Here is a 20716-nt window from a genome sequence, read left to right as displayed (position 1 = left end):
TTCATTCAATTTAATCAATAAATAATAATCCTTTTCAGCTATATTTTGAGAAATAAACTTTTGATTTAAGTCACCGAAGATTATTATAATTAAATATCATAATATGATAGATTTCACCAAACTCCAAAAAATCTTGTAATGTTTTTTACATTTAGGTCATCAATGCTGTGTCTTAAAACTCGACAGATATTTAAACTTACATGTGACAAAGTAAGATATTTTACAAATTTTTGTTCTATGCTCTAATCAATTTACTCATAGCTCTCAAATTCAAGTATATCATTTCAGACCAATTTTTTTAAAAACTGAAAAAACTATAATGAACAACTGAATTTAAGTTAACATTAATAGTACTTATTGTTTTATCCAATTTAAAATTTAATTTTTTTTTTTTAATTACATCGTCCGTATAATAATGAGATAATACAATATTTACTCTTAAAGTTTTGACTTTTAATGCCGTTAATTTTAACTTCTTCGCTTGTTTGTATTATAAATATAGTTCCTACTTTAAACATTTTATCGTATAATAGTTTTTCCAATGTGTTAATATAATCTTTTCGAGTGTGAAACTTGAATATGCTTTTCAAACCTATTATTTTAAACTCGGTATATATATTATAATACATATTGCAATCGATAAATAAAAAAACTATTGATAATACCGCTTTAAGACATAAAAAAGTATTCTAATGCATTATGTAAAGAGTATTTTGTTCTCTGAGATGAACAAATATAATGTATGTTTCTGAGCACTACATCGACAGCAGGCTTGAACAAGCTTTTAAATCTCACACTTACATCAACAACATATCAGTTCACCTATATAAATTCAATACTCGAGGAATGAGTAAAAACGAAAACAATTTTTTCGTCGATTAATAAATGAAACCACAATCGTTGTAAGATATATGTAGTTGACACTAAAAAGCTCTAAGATGTAGAATGTGATATATTGTTTATATATATATATATGTATACATATTTTAACTCAACGATTATCAACGTAAATATCATAAACATTATTACACTCTATGTAAAACATTTATTTACGAATAAAGTTTGTTCGTAGTAACAATATTAAAAAAAAAAAAAAAGCATTTACATTAAATCTGCAATGCGCGCCTTGACAACGATTTAACCGTCTTGGGAATAACACGATCTGCATACCAACGCAGAGTAATTTAAACTTAGCTCTAGATCCTGGATGTTAATGACATTTGCAATTTTATATTAGACATGTTGCAGCACGTTGAAATTATTATAAATTCGATTATTACGTAGAATATATATTTCCATTGAATTAGCATTAAACGAGGACGAAATGACAAAATATATTGTCTATATTTAATATATATATATAGATTAGGGGTTTATTGTACGTCGTTTTTCGTTCGCATTTCCTAATAAACCTAAACCGGGCAGTTCTATTATCATATAATTAACCGACCGATGATTTCATTAGAAGGTGAACGTGAGAATAGTTAATAAACATTTTTTTTTTTTAATTTCATGTCTTTAGTACATTTCTAGTACACGTACAGCTCTATGAGGATTCGATTATATTTTTTTATAGTCTAGAACACATAAATTACCTATACGGGATTATGGATATATTTACCAATCGTAAATAAAATAAGTCATCGTCCACGACCTTCGCACGATAAAAAGTTTTGAACATCTTCTCGATCGTATAGGACATTCACTATTTTACCATCGGACACCATCTACTAGAATATATTTTATAATATGAATTATTTTTCTGCGTTTTACACGTATATTTAGGGTGTGAATCGAAAAATACTGCTGAAAAAGCGTTGCGTTTAATCACGTAGATAACGTATACCATCTGGTCATTGTACGTAATTGAAATATTTCACCAATATCATTATGATGGTATGTTTGTAAATATTCACTATATTTTAATAGTTATTTGGAAAACGCATGTGCGGAATGTCATGTATAATGTATATAGAATATTTGAAATTCAGTTTTTAGTAAACATTTATAAAAAATATGTTTATTCATTATCTATTAAATTCGGTGTGGTGCCATGAATTCTATAATAATGTGTGTTATTTATTTTTGTGTATCCATCATTACTCTTTGGGACAGCAGAAAAAATACTTAGATTTTTAACTTAAAAATCTTTTTTGATTAGAAAATAAATCCAGTTTGTAGTTTGGGAGGTTATACAAAAAATATGTTCAATATTTTTTCTTAATAATTTGGATAAACTGGACTTTCTACGTTAAACCAGTTGTTCAGTTTTCATTTTATGTTGTAATTCAAAAAAAAAAAAAAATGTCTATAGATACTTGAAGTCTTCATTACATTTTTAACATTTTCTATGCACACAGTATACTTTTCAAAATACTTTAATTTTCTTAGTTATTTAAAGACATTTTAAATGTTTATTTATTTTTTCTTTACTCACAACAATGTATTATTGAATTTGAATGTAATACATGCTCAACGGTTGTCACTACTCACTGTAATAGTGAACTATTCAATTACAAGGTGCAGCACTCGATACCTATTTAACAGCAGAGCTGTTGCCTACTCTCCCCTTTTGCTTTTTAAACATATAAATTAATATCTCCCGATTTATAAGTACGAAAATAAAGAATAATTAAATATAATATGAATATTAATTGCTTGGATGTTATAAATTTAAAATGCATATCAATTTTGAAATAAGGGGGTCACTTCATGGACATCTATAATCGTCAAATTACAGCAATAGGTAATAAAATTGCGTGCACGAATAAAATAAATTACTATATATATATATATATATATATAGTAACATATATATATATATATATAATGCAATTTAATATTGTATTCGAAATAATTGACTGTCTACACATTTTAGGGCGTTGCTATTTTCCACCATATGACCTCCCACGCGATTATCCAAACGTTTTCGTTCTCCAGCAGAAATAATAAAACTAGATTCCTTCTTCTTTCAAATAATATAAAAATCAGTTTCGTGCACTAATGTGCCTATACATTTAAATATATCAAAGCTATACAAATATATGTATATATATATATATATATATATATATATATATATATATATGAATATACGTACATAAGGCAGCATACGTATCAGTTACACAAGTTATACGAACTAAGGACTATAAAATGTTAATTTTAGTAAATATTTATTGTTTTTTATTACAATACACATCAATCAGAAAAAAAAAATAGTTGAAAAATAAAACAAAATAACTTTTGTTTCCGTTATTTTTAAATAGGTAAACGTAAAAAATAACATTACTTTTTGGTGCTCAATCATTAATAACAAAAGCTTTTATTTATTCACAAAAATAATTACTTAACAACGAGTGTTTAAAATAATATTTGAAGCATAAATTAAACACAATATATAAATATATAATATATAATATATAGGTATCATAAAAATATTACGTATACACGTATAGCTAATGTATTTACGAAATTTTGCACTCGTCATCTTTTCCAATGATTATATGTTAATATGATAAATATAAATGTTGGTATTAACGTTCATGTTTGCATTATATTATATTTTTTATTGAATTTTCGTTAATTTTTACTACGATATAATGTTTTAATATTATAATTTTGAAGGGATCTTACAAATATTCGCAATTTTAAACTGCACGTGTATTATGATATGTTAACATTATTTATGTTATTTATATTTAATCGAAATATAATATTATATTCATACGCAATATCGAATTAAAACTTTTTTTCAAATCATCGACTGATTGAAATCGGGATGAAACCATTCAAGCGCGTACGTCTACTTTTTGATAACTAACCCGAACGTATAACAAATTTGAATCTCAATACTAATAAATAATACTTTCATTAAAATTACAGTGGTCGCGCTTTAATCCGAGTATGGGTACTTTTTAAGCCGATCAACAGATGGATGTGAAATCTACAAAAATAAATAAAACAGCTCCGAAAAACTTTAGAAGGGTTCGTATAATAATATTACGAAGTAACCCAAAAAACCTCTAAAATATATGCAACTCGCGACGATGTTTTATAATTTTTATTTTTTTGCACTCCAAACAGTAGTGAAACAAAATGTTTTTTTTCTAACTTTCCATACACCATTCTCAGTCGCTTGACAATGTAACAGAATTAAATATAACGTTAAAATTAAAATATAAAACTCACAACTCGTTTACTTTTTTGATAGCATCCGAAAAAATATATACAGAGCGTTGATTATTATCGCCTATCCAAGATGTCCTCTCCCATGTAATTGTATATTCATTTCATTCAGACATTATTTTTTTAAGATACTTCAGTGACTGGTAAAAAAAAATATTATTAAAATACAATTTTTAATAATTCATCACGGACACTGAATATTGATTATTCTAATTATGTGTTTTGAATGATCTTCCAGGAATTGTAGCCTGGAAGTATTAAAAATATTAAATTTGCTTTTAATTTTGTTAAATTAATTTTTTTTATAAAACCAATAAAAATGCCATGTAAATTAAACAACAATTTAAGTGTCATAATAAAATATTGACAAATATTTTATGAACTATTGTTGTTCATCCAAACAGTCATCACGTACCAAATTTCATTTACGACACGCTATGTTACAAATCGTTGACAATGGTTAAAAATAGTAAAATATTGAATGTATCAACAATCAAGTGTTTTGTCTTAGCACAATATTATTTAATACCATAAACTCAAGTAGGACATATATATTTAAATTATTCACGTTTAGGAAAAAGTGTTACAATTTGATCTTGAGTATTAAAATATACACAAAGTCAAATGAAACAAAATCAATTTTACATCATGTTTATTTATTTTTTGCTCAATATACATATTAAAATGTATTTCTATTAAATTAAATAAATTAACCACTATATTTTTATGAGCCAAAAATGTTTTTATTTCTTTTTTGTCATATAATTTTTTATTTTTAAATGTCAATACTTTTTTTATTGTTTGTCCTTAAAAGTACTAAAGTAAAAACAAGCTGGATAAATGAATAATTGGTTCAAATATATCTAAACAGTTACATAATTGATTGATTTTAAAAATAGATATAATTATTTCCCGAGAACTTAAACTTTTCATATACATATAAAAGGGCGAGCTTTTTTTTACTTTATCTTCTTTGCGCTCTCTTAATGTCTAATCAATATGGTGTCCACGTATTTAGTTGGATAGTAATAATGTTTTGTTTGTTTGCTGGAAATATATGAGTTTAGTCGCGTAAGCCAAAGGCATACTTCAAAAAAAAAAAAAAAAAAATAACAACAAAATATCACTATTTTAACAGTTGGCCTTTCTGTTTTGTGTGTTATTAATATATCTATATATATATTCGTTACACTATATATAACAAATATATAATATACTGCGCGATGTCAATAGTTGTTTGCTTCTTTTGTGATTCCGTCGATTTGTCATTTTACGATAACAATTCTCGATGGTATATAAATAAATGTATACATATATAATATATTATGTTTTTAAATGAATAGTTGTATTCATGTACCTATCAAAGGCATCTCCCACATGAATAGTTTACGCGTACTGTCCGATGTAGGATCATATATCAAAAGTTAATTCGGCCGAATAGTTTGTGGCTTGAATCTACTTTATTTTGCGTTTTAAAAAGTTTACTAAAAAAAAAAAAATATATAGTTTTCGAAATTTTCCAAAATCGTGGGTATAAAGATATACACGAAACTTTAAAAAAAAAATTACAGATATAATAAAGACGAAGTGCGTAAATTAATATAGTTTGATCTGCGTATAAAAAAAGCATGTGACGTTTTTTTAAACTTATTTCAAATACATTGCGAGTTACAGTGTATTATTAATGTATAAAAATAATATACTAATAATTAGACTCGCAGCGATATTAAGTACCGTGTCTTGTATTAGTTTTTAAAACGAGAACAAAATGCATTATCAGTAAAATGTGTTCTTCATTTAAAAAACGAAGTGAATATTTCTAATGAAAAAATGTTTTTAAATAATATAAAAAATCTAAATATTCAAATATGTGGTAAAAATCGGTTGAATATTTTTCAGTTTTGTTTGAAAATTCCAAATATCATGGTTTAAATCAATATATTACTAAAACATAAAAAAAGGTGGACATGCTTAGTGGATCAATTTGTATAGATACTTCACAATAATATGTTAGTAATTTAGTGGACAATTATTTTGACGTGTGTTAAATGTTTATACAGCGGTAATTAAATATAATACTTATCGTGATTATATTTTATTATTTTGACTGTCAATGAATCAATAAATTGGATTAAATTATTTTCGCGATAATTATAGGAACATTGAGTGCCACAGGGTTTTTCTTTAGAGATAATACAATAGGAGCAGCACATTTCAAGTGTGTGCTTAAGTAGTGAATCATAATTTTAACGCGTTGTGAAATGCGACAGTTTCGCCGCGGAATCATTAAAAGTTTTTAAGTTCTTTTGATCAACTAGAAACAGAAAATTGAAATATTTTCCATTATGTTGCATTTAATACAGAAATTACTTTTCTAAATCCGGTACAAGTGACTTATATACGTGAGTGAAGTTGGCGTTCCAATTTTATTTAGTGATTTTCGCACCCAAGCTCTTAATGTCTATTTTAAAACTGATCTGAACTTTCTATGCTGTTTAAATTGAATGACCAGATGTGTATAATTTCAAAAGCTTATTCTGGCCAAGGGTCCTATACATACTAATTCTGAGAATGGACTTAAAACGGACGGCTTCCATCAGTATCAACGCCCTCCTCCCCCCATATATATACGTACGTACGCATAAAAAAGCGTCTCAACAAATGAAATGAGTAATAATACTGTAATCAATAAACAGTCGAAAAATTGTTTTAATTTATTTATTTTATTTTATATTTTTTTTTATGCACTTGCAGACAACACGAGGAGGAGTTGGCGGCGTATGCTACGCCGGAACTATCGGAGGACACGGTCGGACGAGACGGACGTTCGGTCGGCGATTGGCGAAGAGCTGACCGGCGTGATGGCGTCGTCAATAGACGGCGGCGGCCGGAAGCAAAAGGGTCGCAGCGATTCGACGGCCGGACCAAGCGCTATGAAGACCGGTACCGGAAACGGTGCACCGTCATCAGGTTCGCAATCCACGGCCGCGGCTGAAGACGACAGCGGTGCCGCTGACAGCGTGGACAACAGTCCACGGTTCGGTCACCATCATAACCATCATCACCGTCACCATCACCGGGCGGTGACGCCCAACACAAGTTGTCGGAGCACGCCGCGGCCCTTCCGGCACAACCCTTCGGTTGGGTCGACCGACACGGAAATGACGTCGCTGGATGCCCGCGAACTGTGGCTGCCCGACACCGAACCCACGCCGTCCACCATGTCGGCACTACACCAGTTCGGCGCGGAAATGCTGCGGCTGTCTCGGGGCCTGGAAAAAGTAGCCTCGCCCGATTCCAAGCCCACATCCCCCGACACGTCCAGGTCGGTGTTTATCCGTCGTACTATCGTTGTTATAACCTAAACTATTTATTTAAGCTATCTACTGTAGTTAATATTTGTAGCTTAATTTTTAGATCGTTGGGTAAATTTAGTTTAGAGGCATTCAGTAATAGTCACTGTAGGTACTTCCAGTGGACGAATTTGAGGCGGTTTTCCTTGGCTCTACATTTAGAAGCAATTCGCGACCAAATAAGAGCTATATATGTAATTGCTTTGTTTACGTACATTCTGTTTTTAGTACTATGTTCGGATTTAAGGATTAGGCGGAGAAAGTAAAGGCGCAAAGTTTTATTATTACTATAGTTACGTACTATCAAATTATATAAAAACAAATGTGCGTTTGTATAAGCTTGATATCTACAACAAACCGATTGAGCAAAATGTATTTATATACATTAGTATTTAGTAGTTTTTATATTCGAAAACTACTCTATTAATTTTGACAAAAATTTCAAACTGGCCATAGAGATCAGAAAAATCTAGGAAGTACTTTGAATCACATTTGAAAATACACCAGTTTTTTTTACCAAATATTCCAATATTACCAACTTATAAGGAATATTGTATCAAAAATTAAAAACTAAAATAAAATAAATTTAAAAAAAACATATTCTTTATTCTACCAGAATTTTAAATAAGATGAATGATTTTCTATACTAAAATTTGGTTAGAATAATGTTACATTTTTTTAATTTAAAACACGAGTACGGTGAAAAATTAAAACTGTTTATATAGTTAAGACTTAAACAACGTTCGTGATTCTAACTAATAATTTTATTTTAGTAAAATTTTTATAATTTTTAATTTTAAGTAATAGGGAAGATTCATTTTCAACCATAAGTATGATATATTACAAACACAGGTATCAATAAAACGATGTATTAGAAAATCAATATGTCATGATTTTAGTCTCTTCCTTTTTTATTCTTAAAGAATTCACTCAAGTTTTAATTTTTACATTTTGAATTATTTAATTAAAAATATTATATATTTTAAAGATTCAGAATTGTATACCATTGCCAACTTTGCTTAGTGTCCAGTTACAATCTTCAGTTTTTTTAAAGTTACAATGAATTTTTTTTTAGTTTTAAATTGTTAAACAGATTTATTTTTTAATAACTTTGATATTGAAGTTATTTCTGGATTTTAAAAATGCATAACTATAATCGTCTTAAATAATGTTTTTAAATAAAAGTAAGACTTATTCAAATTTGTATTATAGGTACTTGAATAATTAATATAAATTGTAAAATGTTTATAGTTTGATATAAATTACAATTATTTTAAAATGATTTTCTATCCTATTACAGCAAAAAAAAAGGGTTAGGTTAAGTAAAATTAAAAGCATTTTTATTATTTTTTTTTTTTTTTAATTTGTTTTTATATGATTTGTAGACATTACAAAACTAACTTTCTTATCATTATGATTTAAAATATATTCATTATGATGTAAAATTTCTTTTTGTATATATTTTTAATTTTACACTCCAAAAAACAATGTTTTTCAGAAAATTGCATTATAATATTAAAATCCAATTTCAAATTAGTAGTTAATTACTTGTAAACATTATAATTTGATGAGTGGAGTGAGTGACACAGAAGCACCATATGGAACTTTGGTACACTTCTTTGATATGCTCCTCTAAACTTTTCCATTACTAATATTACCACAATTCAATAATTATATTTAATAATTTTCGAGTACATAATTTCAGATTTCTTTAAATTTAAGCAATACTGAACCATAGTTTATAGTTATTATAATAACTAAAATAGATTTAGATATATTTATACATTATATAGAATATAATTAAATTATATCATCTGAACTACTATAATGCTGTCTGAAAACATAAAATAATATAATTAATTTTTTAATTTACGTCTTATGTCATTGGAATTAACCTGGATGAGATAAATCTAATTAAGTGTTATTTATTTAATCTTCGACAACATTATACGTAATATTAATCATACAATTGAGTTTCACTAAATTATTCGAAATCATGTCGCTGTTAGTCATTTAGTCGTACGTATACATTTAAAATACTAGAAGTTTTCTAGATCACGAATTTATTGTAATTCAATAAAATCAAGAAGTGTCCATGGTTTAGTCTAAAATATTATTCAATGTCATATGCAGGGTGATTTCATATACCGATGAATATAGATTCACGAACGACACCTAAATCATAAATATCGTGGCCCTAAGATCACTGCCAAATAATGTTTTCAAGAGTAAACGTCTTATGCTTATTATTTTTTCTTTTTTTTAATGTAATCAAGTCAAAAATTCCTGCGCATTATTACTATAGCTTATTCTTGTGGCAAACGTAAAAATTGTTTAATTTTTGCTATATAACGACTTGATGATGATTAAAAAAAAAATCTAACACGAAGTGTCTTGTAAATCCTGGTATTCCTAGAATCTCGAGCGTGCCTAATGGAAATATGTCTCTGATTCAGCAAATTCAATTCTACATGCCGTAAGAAATAATTAAATCTCGTCTGACACTCTTGTGCGTAAACCGTCATGCACATCGGAGTAGCGAGAGAGACGTTTTGTTAGTCATTTGTTTTTTTCAGTATTATACTATATTATAATAGCTTAGTTCAAACGAAAGGTGTTTTTATTCTTTTCAACGTAGGTATTACGTTTCGTAAATATTCGAAAACAACTCTTAAATAATATAATATTATATGGTGCTTACATTTTTCATTTTTTAAAACGACAGTTTTTTTCCAAACAAAACACAAACTTGGATTTCTACGTTTTTGAAAACTAATTTTTATTATATAATTATATAAATTCTACAAATTTATTTACGCAAATTCTCGTCAGAATTAGTATTTCTTGTCTATAAATTAAATTAACATTATATTATTATAATTACACTCAGTAAATATTTAGTAAAAAGTAAGTCACTATATAATATATTCAACAAAAATCATTTTTTTTTTTTTTTTTTTAAGATATTTGTTACTATAATATATTACAATTATTTATAATTTCTCAGTAGGTAAATTGTACATATTACATTATAAATATCAGCAGTTTCCACAAGACAAAATTTTAATGGTTTACAATCTTCAAATACATAAATATTTTCTTCGTCAAATGTAAATTTTTCTTACGTCTTACTTAATAAGTATTCTTGTTGTTTTTGTTTTATTAGTGTTTGTTGTATAGCTGTTCTTTAAATTGTTTTTTTCATACCAACTTAGTTTTTTTTCTATTTATAAATTCACGAATGGTGTATATTAGAATATATATTTACGTTTTTAACATTACGATACGCATTATCTACGCTTTATATTAGTCTATGGAATTTATTATTATTCGGTAAATACTTATTTTTAGTTTAAATAACGTCATCATATTGCAAAATGCATTGAAAAAAGTTATAGTAACATTGGTGTTATTACATTCAATACCTTTTTTTTTTCACTGCATATTTGATAACTTAATGATGATTTATTGAGCCGTTAATGTGAAAAAACTACATTACTTACTGTCAATTTTCACCACTCGTTTTATATTGTAAATAATCTGTGAATGAGGTTCTAATGTTCTGTTAGTTCACTTCATAATATAAAACAATGGTTTAAATTTATTCTCAGTTTGAATACAAAAAAAAAAATACGACTGCCTATGTGAAATTTCTTTTACACTTTTTTGCCATTACGCGTTTCGCCAAAATTATTAGATCGCAATTTCCGAATCCATGTTTGGATTGAACACAACTTTCGTTTTTATCGAGAAATTAGACACATAACAGACCATAATACCGACACTGATCTATAATGGTATTTTAGTAAAATGTTAACCTACTTGTTAAATAACATGATTTATTTTCGATATGTAATAAATTAAAAATTTTATTTAACTTGAAACATTATTACTCATTCTGCAATTGCGTACCTATCACAATGGAAACATATACTATCTCCTATACTCATGATGATTGTAAAAGCAAATTAATACTACTTGTTAACGTTGTAGTACCTCCCTTAACATCGAAAATATATACTATAATATCATAAATAATATAAAACGAGTCACGTTCAGAGTTTTATTAACTTCATATTATTTCGTATTGACAAAATTGTATGGCGTAAAAAATCTTAGAAAAAAAAAAAATATATATATATATTAATAAGCCTGAAAATGTATAATTCATTTTTTTCTAATATTATAATACCTCGTTATTTTCAAAAATATCATGGTCATACGTATAATAATGTTATGATTTATGAAATACAAAAATTGTATACAGTACGTTATGGGATTGTTATTTATTTATTTTTTATTTTGCTTGATGCTATTATTGTACATACCTACTACTTTATAATATAAGATTTGGTTTTTTAGACACGATACTTTATTTAATTAATTAAATTAACTAAAAATAGTTAAATTAAAGCTCAATGAATTAGAAACTATACATTTTTCTTAATGTAAAAATAAACAAGATTTTTTTTTTTTTTAAATATAAAATTTTAGGTTAAAATAATTTTGAATTTATTTTATTTAGAATTTTGTATTTTTTTTACAATTATACAAGTTATCCAAGAAAATTAAAATTAAATATACTAAATAATCATTTAAGTATAATTAAAAAGTTAATCAAAATTATTTTTAAAATAACAAAATTTGTCAAAAAAGAAAAACATTCTAATTTACCGTGACAAATATTATAAAAATTCTTGTTATTTCAAAAAGTACAAGTATTTTTGACTATTCCTTGAATTTTTTAAACTAAATTTTAAAATTTAAAATTTTATAATCTTACAACGTTTTTGAATCTTAGAGTTGAACAAAGTTTGATGAAGAACAGTTTTACTTTAATTTTCCTACAGATTTTAGCATATCTATAAGTTAAACAAATTAATGGTAATGATAAACTGGTATTCAACTTAGAAAATTTAAATAACCAAAACAATAAAAACTTTAAATACACACATAATATTATATATTATATAAAAGTGTATAAGCCGGGTTTCTTTCGGTATAAAAAATAAGTTAGATAGTAAGCATTTATAAGGTAGAATAGGTACTATATTCGTTTAATAACTATCTCGGTGTCCCGTTACCGTTGAAAGAAAATAGCAATATCGGCAAATGGCTTTACAAGTTGCATTATTTATATTATGTAATTGAAGCGCTTCGAAGTGTCTCATTTTGGTAATTTATATTATATTACGTTAATAATGATACGAACGAAAAGAATTCCAGTACTATAATATCAGACACTTTAAAATGATATGGAAAATCGAGATAGGTATTTAACTTGAGCTAATATTAACTTGAAGGAATATTTAGGAGCAATTATTTGATTTCGTTGTGTTATTTAAAAAAAATACTGATTTATTTAAAATATTAATCACACAAGTATAGTTTAAATCTTTAATAAATATAAATAGAATCACAATAATAAACTATTTAATAGTAAAATATGTCAAAAAATATATACAATCAAAAAGATATTCTCAAAGATGAAAAACTACATTCTCACATGAATGTGAAATTCATTGTATTATTATAGTCTGTAGTCAAATGTAATATATTATACACATGTCTGAAAAATGTTACACCTACAAATTCGACGAGAACGATAAATTATATATTTGATAACTGCCCTTTTTGCGTAACTAATGTATGAGATGATAAAAATTTCAACTCGGACACTAATCCCGATAATATATTTAAAAACATCACAAACAAATTGAACTCCTCGTTATATCACTTTACATTTTCGTATACCATGTTTATTTTTTCATAAAATCATTCATAATGTGACAGCACGTCATTTATACCTCGGTTTTATTTATTTTTTCTCGTGTATTATATTTTAATTCTTAGGCGATTTCATCAGATATCAAGTTTACCTAATGAACCTCGATAAACAAGAAAAAGTTAATGAAACCGTATAATATTAATACAATATTAAAACCGGCAATTAAAATTTAAAACGATACTCATATCTTTATTCTCCAATTAAAACTATGCTTCCTTTTATATTATATTACGCTTTACATTAATAATAAAATATACGAAGCATTAAGTTTCAAAACAAATACACACACACACACATATATATATATATATATATATATATATATATATATACATTATACATATATATTATAAGCATATTGCTCAGACAGTGATAAGTTTTTTCTCTTCGTTAAATTCAAAAATTTAAAAAAGTAATGACACCAATCATTACACATATCTAGGTTAAAACTTTGACTATAAAGGTTTAATTTTATGAAATGTATTTTTTAAGTTCTTCTACTTCAATAAGACTTTAATCACAAAATTATGCTTAATAGTTTAACAGGTTAGACCGTAAGTTCCTGTAATAATGCCAGATAACAGAAAAAATCCGATAAAATAAAATATAGCTAAGTAGTTAGCATCCAAGTGAAATATCGTATTTTATTACTTTATAAGTATCAATATTTATATAAATGTATCTATTCAGATGTTTTGTTATGAGTTTCAAAATTGTTTACTTTCACTAAATTAGGAACTACCGGATATACAATAATTTCTAAATTATAAAAATATTTGCACTTTATTTTTTTTTTTTTTTTTTAGATAGTAACTTTTATTTTCTTATCTCGCAAATAAATTCCATTGTGCAAATTGCTTCAAGTCCCTCGACAAACAATAAACAAACAGCAGGTGAACGGCGCCGCGTTGGTTTGTGAGAAGTGGTTCTAAGTGTAATAATTTGTATTCGTACTTGATACAATTTCAAAGTCAGAATCTTCTTACCCAGTTAATAACCACTTACGGTTACGAATTCCGAGAAAAGCAATATCCGTCCGTCTCAGGAAACAAAATATAATAGTAATACCTATAAAGTATAAAGCCTTACCGTACAGTTGGTATATAAAATAGTCTATACATAAAAAAACAATAATATCGACATTAATAAACTACGTTATTATGCTGTTTTATAAATATGTATGTATGTAATAGTAAATTGTATTTTAGATGTGAGTGTACTTTTTAAAAACGCCAAACATACCAAGTAAAGTATAATAATAAATAACAACAATAATAATACTATATTAACTAATAAGGTTATGGAAACGGAACAAACGCAATTTGAAGATTTATACACGTATAAATATATAATAATAATATATAAATATATAATATTATAGTATATATTATATATATATATATAGAAATAAATTTATTTATTTATTTCCGTCACTTCAGATAAAAAATTCATTTTTTATTATACTCGTACATTATAAATAATACCATCTAACAAATATCTAAATTATCATTGTTTACATATATAACATCTTAAGTGGTGTATTCTAGAAATCATCATTACGATAGCAAACTATATTATGTTATACGTATTATATTATATACAAATATTATACTACGTAAATAAATATTTGACATACCGTAGGTACGTGGGTGTGATCGCTCGGAAAATCTGTCTTCGTCCTAGAGTGCAGTATAATATAGGGGTGCATTTTGTTAATAACAACCATTGTAGTAATGATGGTTTTTTTTTTTTTGTTGTGACAATAGTTTTTCCATAAAATTACTTCAACACATACCTGGTACGAAGTGATTTTATTATTATTATTATAATGATAAATCAAATGAATTTAACTGCCGCAGACATTAATGATAACGCACCGCCACAGACGACACGCGGCACACGTTGAACCAACGAACAAAATAGACGTGACGTTTTTGTTGTTTTTTTTTATATACATTACTTATTAGAAATTCACCGCTTGAAAAAACAAATTTAACGCCAAACGTCTCTGATCACACGAAATAAAGTATAAGTCGGCTTATGTCTTAAGGGTTACACTATACCAAAGGCTCGTAAAAGTACGTTAGTGTAGATAATATCTTATATTATATTATACATTTACCGCGTATATTTGATTAAAGTTCAGTACTGCTTCTATAATATTTTTAATCTGTAATAAATGAAATAATGCATTTCATTATAGGTATATTATCTGTACTACCGTGTACGAGTCTTTACTTTACAAACGTACAATATAATACATTTTTGTTCAACTGAATCAATTTTTCGTTATCGGAAATTTAATATTAAAGTATCTACATAGAATGACAACTTAACAAATTCAAAGTCAAAAAAATTATCTGTGTTTAAACATCTGTTTTTCAGGATAGTTAATACTTTAGCTAAATACGATTTGCAAGTTATGTAAAACTGGATAAAAAATTTAAGTATCATATTATGTAGTTCTATTTGATGAGAGACACAACATGCTGTAATATACTATGTATTATAGTATATTATATTGTATGTTAAAACGAATATCAGTACCTATATGTTAACATTTAGTAACACGCACGGAGTAATAAATTATTTAACCCACTTTATTTTTAATATGCTTTATATCATTTCATGAATTTTATATACTCCAATAGGTAGTATCTTTTAATAATAGTTATAATCGTATAACCGCAAAAATGAATGTTTTTATTTTTTTTTTTTCAAAAAATTTTTCTGTATTATAAAAATAAAAAAATAAAAAATTCATATGAAACACCACATATATTTTAATATACAATAAAACGAAAAAAAAATGTTCTATAATTTCGTATGTAATAATAAATACTCGGTGAATTAATCCAATTTAATTAAAAATATTTTTATTATTTGAACGGAAATAATTACAAGCTTAACTATGTACCTAGTCTGATACTCCGCGTGTCAATAAAAGTAAGGTACGTAAAATATAGTTTATAACTATTATTTACCTTACTTCTCACACGATTAAATAATATTGTTTCAATTCACCTGAATTTTTGAGTTTTTTTTTTTAATGAATAGCTCCTTCGTGTTCCTACTTATACTTATCAGTTTATTTAAACATTATATTTATTAAAGTTATTTCAAATATGTTAAAAAATTGATACCAAACTTACTTTTAACGAACAGAATTAAATACCTAGCAAATATATTTTAAGTTATGTAATTTTTAAACGCCATATATTATTAGTAAGTTTAAATTTGTATTAATACTTGTACAAGTATGGTGATCCATAAATATAACTGTTCTTTATATATTTATGTTTATTTTTTAAACATTTGATTGCTTTTGGCGTAGTGCTCTTTTAGTAAAATGTGATAAAAAAACAAAAAGTTAAAAAACGGAAAATATAATATACAATTTTTATAGCTTGAAGACAAAAATAATATATATATATCTATTTATATTGTATGATAACTTTCTCATTCTTACGGTTTTCTTAAAATAATAATAGAGTCTAGACCAAGACTAAACATTTATTTTTTTTTCTCAGTTAAACGAAAATATTCAAATGCGAAATTCTGAACAGGTAATAATTGTTATATTTACAAAAATAAAACTTACAAAAGTTAAATTATGAATTTGAATAATATTCTTCGATGCTAAGTCCTCAAAGCTATAATATTATTGTTACTGTATTCTACCAACTAAAACAAGTTATTTTAATTTTAAACTTCCGCTTAATATATTTTAAGAACTTTCGTTGGATATAATATAGGCTGCAATTCGCACTTGACTACGAAAAACTGACTTTTCACAACTAATTAAGTTGATAAATATTTAAATTATTTTAGAAATAACATGTAAATTTTGAAACCACCAAGAATAATAAACATTTTCCGTTGACGTTTAAAACATAAAAATATATTGATAAAAATATTCTATAGAATAATTAATAATATAAATTAATTATTGTAAGCAATAGCATGTATTTTAAATAGAAAATAATAATTAAATAGAAAGAAAATAAATATTATTTAGACGATCTCAGAGGCTTTTTACAATATTTTAATTTTAAAGTGAATTATAAGTACTTATTTAAAAACTGTAAATTTTTTATACGTCTTAAAATACTTATAACTTGCTTAAAAATTTAAAACATTGTAAAAAGCCTCTGAGATCATCTAAATAATATTCTTACCTTCAAATTTTATAAGAGGTCAATTCGATTTAATTTTTAAACTAACGGAGTAAAATGTGATCTGCTAACCATACAATTTGTTATGTTATGCACTTGTAAGACAGAGACAACACATGCGGGTATCACATCCTCTTAAGTGAGTTAAGTATTTAAAATTGTATTGAGAGTGAATTTCGCAATACCTGTTAAAATAAAATAGTTGGGCACCACTGAATATGCCTATTCACTCCTCTTAAGTAATCTTGTATTAAATAATAAACCAAATCCACTAATGAAATGTATAAAAATGAAATTACCTATTATAATTATTGATTACACAATATTATTATTATCCTATTTGAAAACTTCAATATGTCAAATTTGAAAATTATTTTTGGTGTGTGATCAAAAATTCGCGTCCAATTATCGAAAATAAAAACAAAGCCATGAAATAATCTGGTCTATCTGCTGCATTGCTATCACACTATATAAAATACGAACAATATAAAATTTGAACACAAAAAATTGTTCTCGTGTTAAAAAAAGATCAACGTTAGATATAAAAGGCGGTCGACTTATTGTTTTCATATACGTGACATAAAAAATAACAAACTGATCGGATTTCGATTGTTTTAGCCCACATGTGTGCACAGGCTATATGCTTATATATTAAATGTACTCTCCAGACGATTAGACGACCGTAAACCTATATTGGTAAATATATATATATATATATATATATATATTATACATTATGTACATGCAATTCAATCGTGTGTGGTGTTTGATTTTTTTTACTTCGTGGGCGTACCCGAGGGACTGCATAAAAAAATGTGTGAGATTTTTTTTTTTATTATTATTACTATCTATGAACCATCGGTGAGTCAGCGAACTGGAAAAAAAAACTTGCAAACAAATATGCAGTATTTTTCATAAACTTAAGATCGAATGATAGCAGACATTTTTCACACATCCTATATTATACAGTTGAGATATCAACTTTATAATATGTACGGATGTGTAAAACGGATTTTTACGGCTTGTCTGTTTGGAAGGAATATTAGTACAGTATGCAGGAATGATAAAGTGAATCGAAGATAATAAATCTAACACGATTTATTACAATACGGAGAGGATTTAGTCATTATATCATCATGACATATTATTTTGTATTAAGATTTAGAAAGTTATACTAAATATATAAAAAAATAATAATACAATTATTAGTAAAATATTATGTTCTGATACTCAATATCAATTCAAAAAATACAAAAATATAATCTTCCAACATAATTTATTTGCTACAGTTGGTTTAATTCCCAATTAAACAATATCTTAAAAAAAATCACTAAAATGAATAAGTTAATTACTATAATATAATAATAATTATGAGATTAGCGAGTCATATTTAGACTGTCACAAAAATTATATGCCATCGTAATGATATTATAGTGTTGGACTAAAAGCAAATTGGCATTGTTACAAATATGGTGGTGGTGTTGTCATTTTGTAAAAGACGAATTATATTAATATCATTAAAACAAAAACGATTAGCTACCTACTTCTTATGACTTAATTGATATAAATAGTTGTACCAAATGTAGCATGCTAACAAATGTATAAAAGATATTTATTATTTAATGATTTTACAACAATTATGTTATTCTATTTAGTCGAAGTAAAAAAAATTCAGATATTTTTATGAGTCATTATAATAGATGGAAAATTTAATAGTATAGATAGCAGGTATTCGAAAAATATCCTTGTTGTACTTCGTTCGGTGCACATTGCTAATCGCAAGCGTCTGTCGCCTACCATGAATTCTTCTTCTTCTTCTTCGTCATCGATGTCGTCGACGTCGCATAAACCGTCGTCCAAGCCACCGTCGTTAACGAAAATCTGTAGATAAAAATGAAAACGAAAATTAGAAATCGTTAAACGTGGTAACCTGCATTTATAAAATCGATTTATAGGACGCTAGCCATCTTTATTCCTACTCGTGCTTATAAGCGTTGATTATAACCATGAATATCGCTAATATAGTAAATTATGGTCATTGGTAGTGCAAACTAACGAGATGATTTAAGTATAATTAAATCGCTTAAGCACACTCGAGTGGTAATATTTGTATTGTTCTATAGATCGTCCTGCCAGTACGCGCCGTCCGATCATAACGTAGTGAGAACGACGTTTATCGCGACTTCGTGAAAATCGTAGAAATACATTGTTTATCAGCATGTAATAAATAATAAATTGTGTTTATACCACCTTGTCATTGGAACGCGTGTTTGCGCGAGACATTTGTGTCTAATCGTCCGGTTTAGAAGGTAGTGTGTTTGATTATGATCAGTGTCAAGGGCGCCCATAGAAAATTCTCAAGGGGACAAAATTTTAATTATGTTCATGAGATAGGAAGGGTTTACAATTTAACATTATAGGTACTATTATATTTTATATCAAATTATAAAATTATGAAATAATTATTATTTAACCAATTTACCATAAAGTTATTTATTTAATTTTCATTAATTAATAACATAAATATATAAATATTAATTTACAGGTAAAAATTGTAAATTTCTTTTTTTAACACCAAATATATTTATTACTTGTTTTATGTATTCATTTGTTTTATCATCAATTGTTTCCTTATATACACTTATCCATGCATAATCCATCAAGTTTATTTTACTCATTGTAGATCTTGTAAACAATTTTCAACATTTCCATGGGGACATGTTACCCCTTGCCCCCATATCGAGCGCTCTTGACTGTGGTTACACGTCCAATACCACGAATACCCCGCTCCGACTGTAGATGCAACACTTCTAACTATCGTCGGTGGATGTTTATACGTATTTCATAGTTTTCTAAAATACTCGACTGACGGTGTACTGTGTATAAATATAATGCATGGTTGGCCATTCAGTACACGGTTTTAAAATAAGTAGGTACAATCAGTTTTAGTGTATGCTGTTGGTATGATTGCACGAAAGTTTTATTATTTTATAATATGGCGCGGCGTGAAGCGTGACAAATCAAACGTGAAAGTCAGTATTAGATGGACGTTATATGGTTTTTATAGTTTTGCGAGCAACGACGACAATTTTGCCAACAGTTTATCGTTATTATTACTAAAATATAGGGATGATCAATTATTCATTTCTATAAATGCTTAGCGTACTATTCGAACTGATATTTTCATTAGTTTTCTTCTTGAATATAAAAGGATA

General features: G+C 26.5%; 1 protein-coding gene across 1 annotated transcript in view; it reads left to right on the top strand.

The window, feature by feature from the left end:
* Positions 1-7550, top strand: part of LOC112602495 (5-hydroxytryptamine receptor 2B-like) — a 133341-nt gene extending 125791 nt beyond the window's left edge. The window contains exon 5 of the mRNA XM_025350585.1: positions 6940-7550. Coding sequence (XP_025206370.1) covers positions 6940-7550 — 611 coding nt within the window. The remainder of the gene's footprint in view (positions 1-6939) is intronic.
* The last annotated feature ends 13166 nt before the right edge of the window (positions 7551-20716 follow it).

Source organism: Melanaphis sacchari, unplaced genomic scaffold (assembly GCF_002803265.2).
Source record: "Melanaphis sacchari strain LSU unplaced genomic scaffold, SCAv2.0 Contig8_pilon_pilon, whole genome shotgun sequence".
Classification (NCBI taxonomy): Eukaryota; Metazoa; Arthropoda; class Insecta; order Hemiptera; family Aphididae; genus Melanaphis; species Melanaphis sacchari.
Note: the sequence above shows the minus strand (reverse complement) of the source record. Positions and strands in the feature narration are given on the sequence as shown.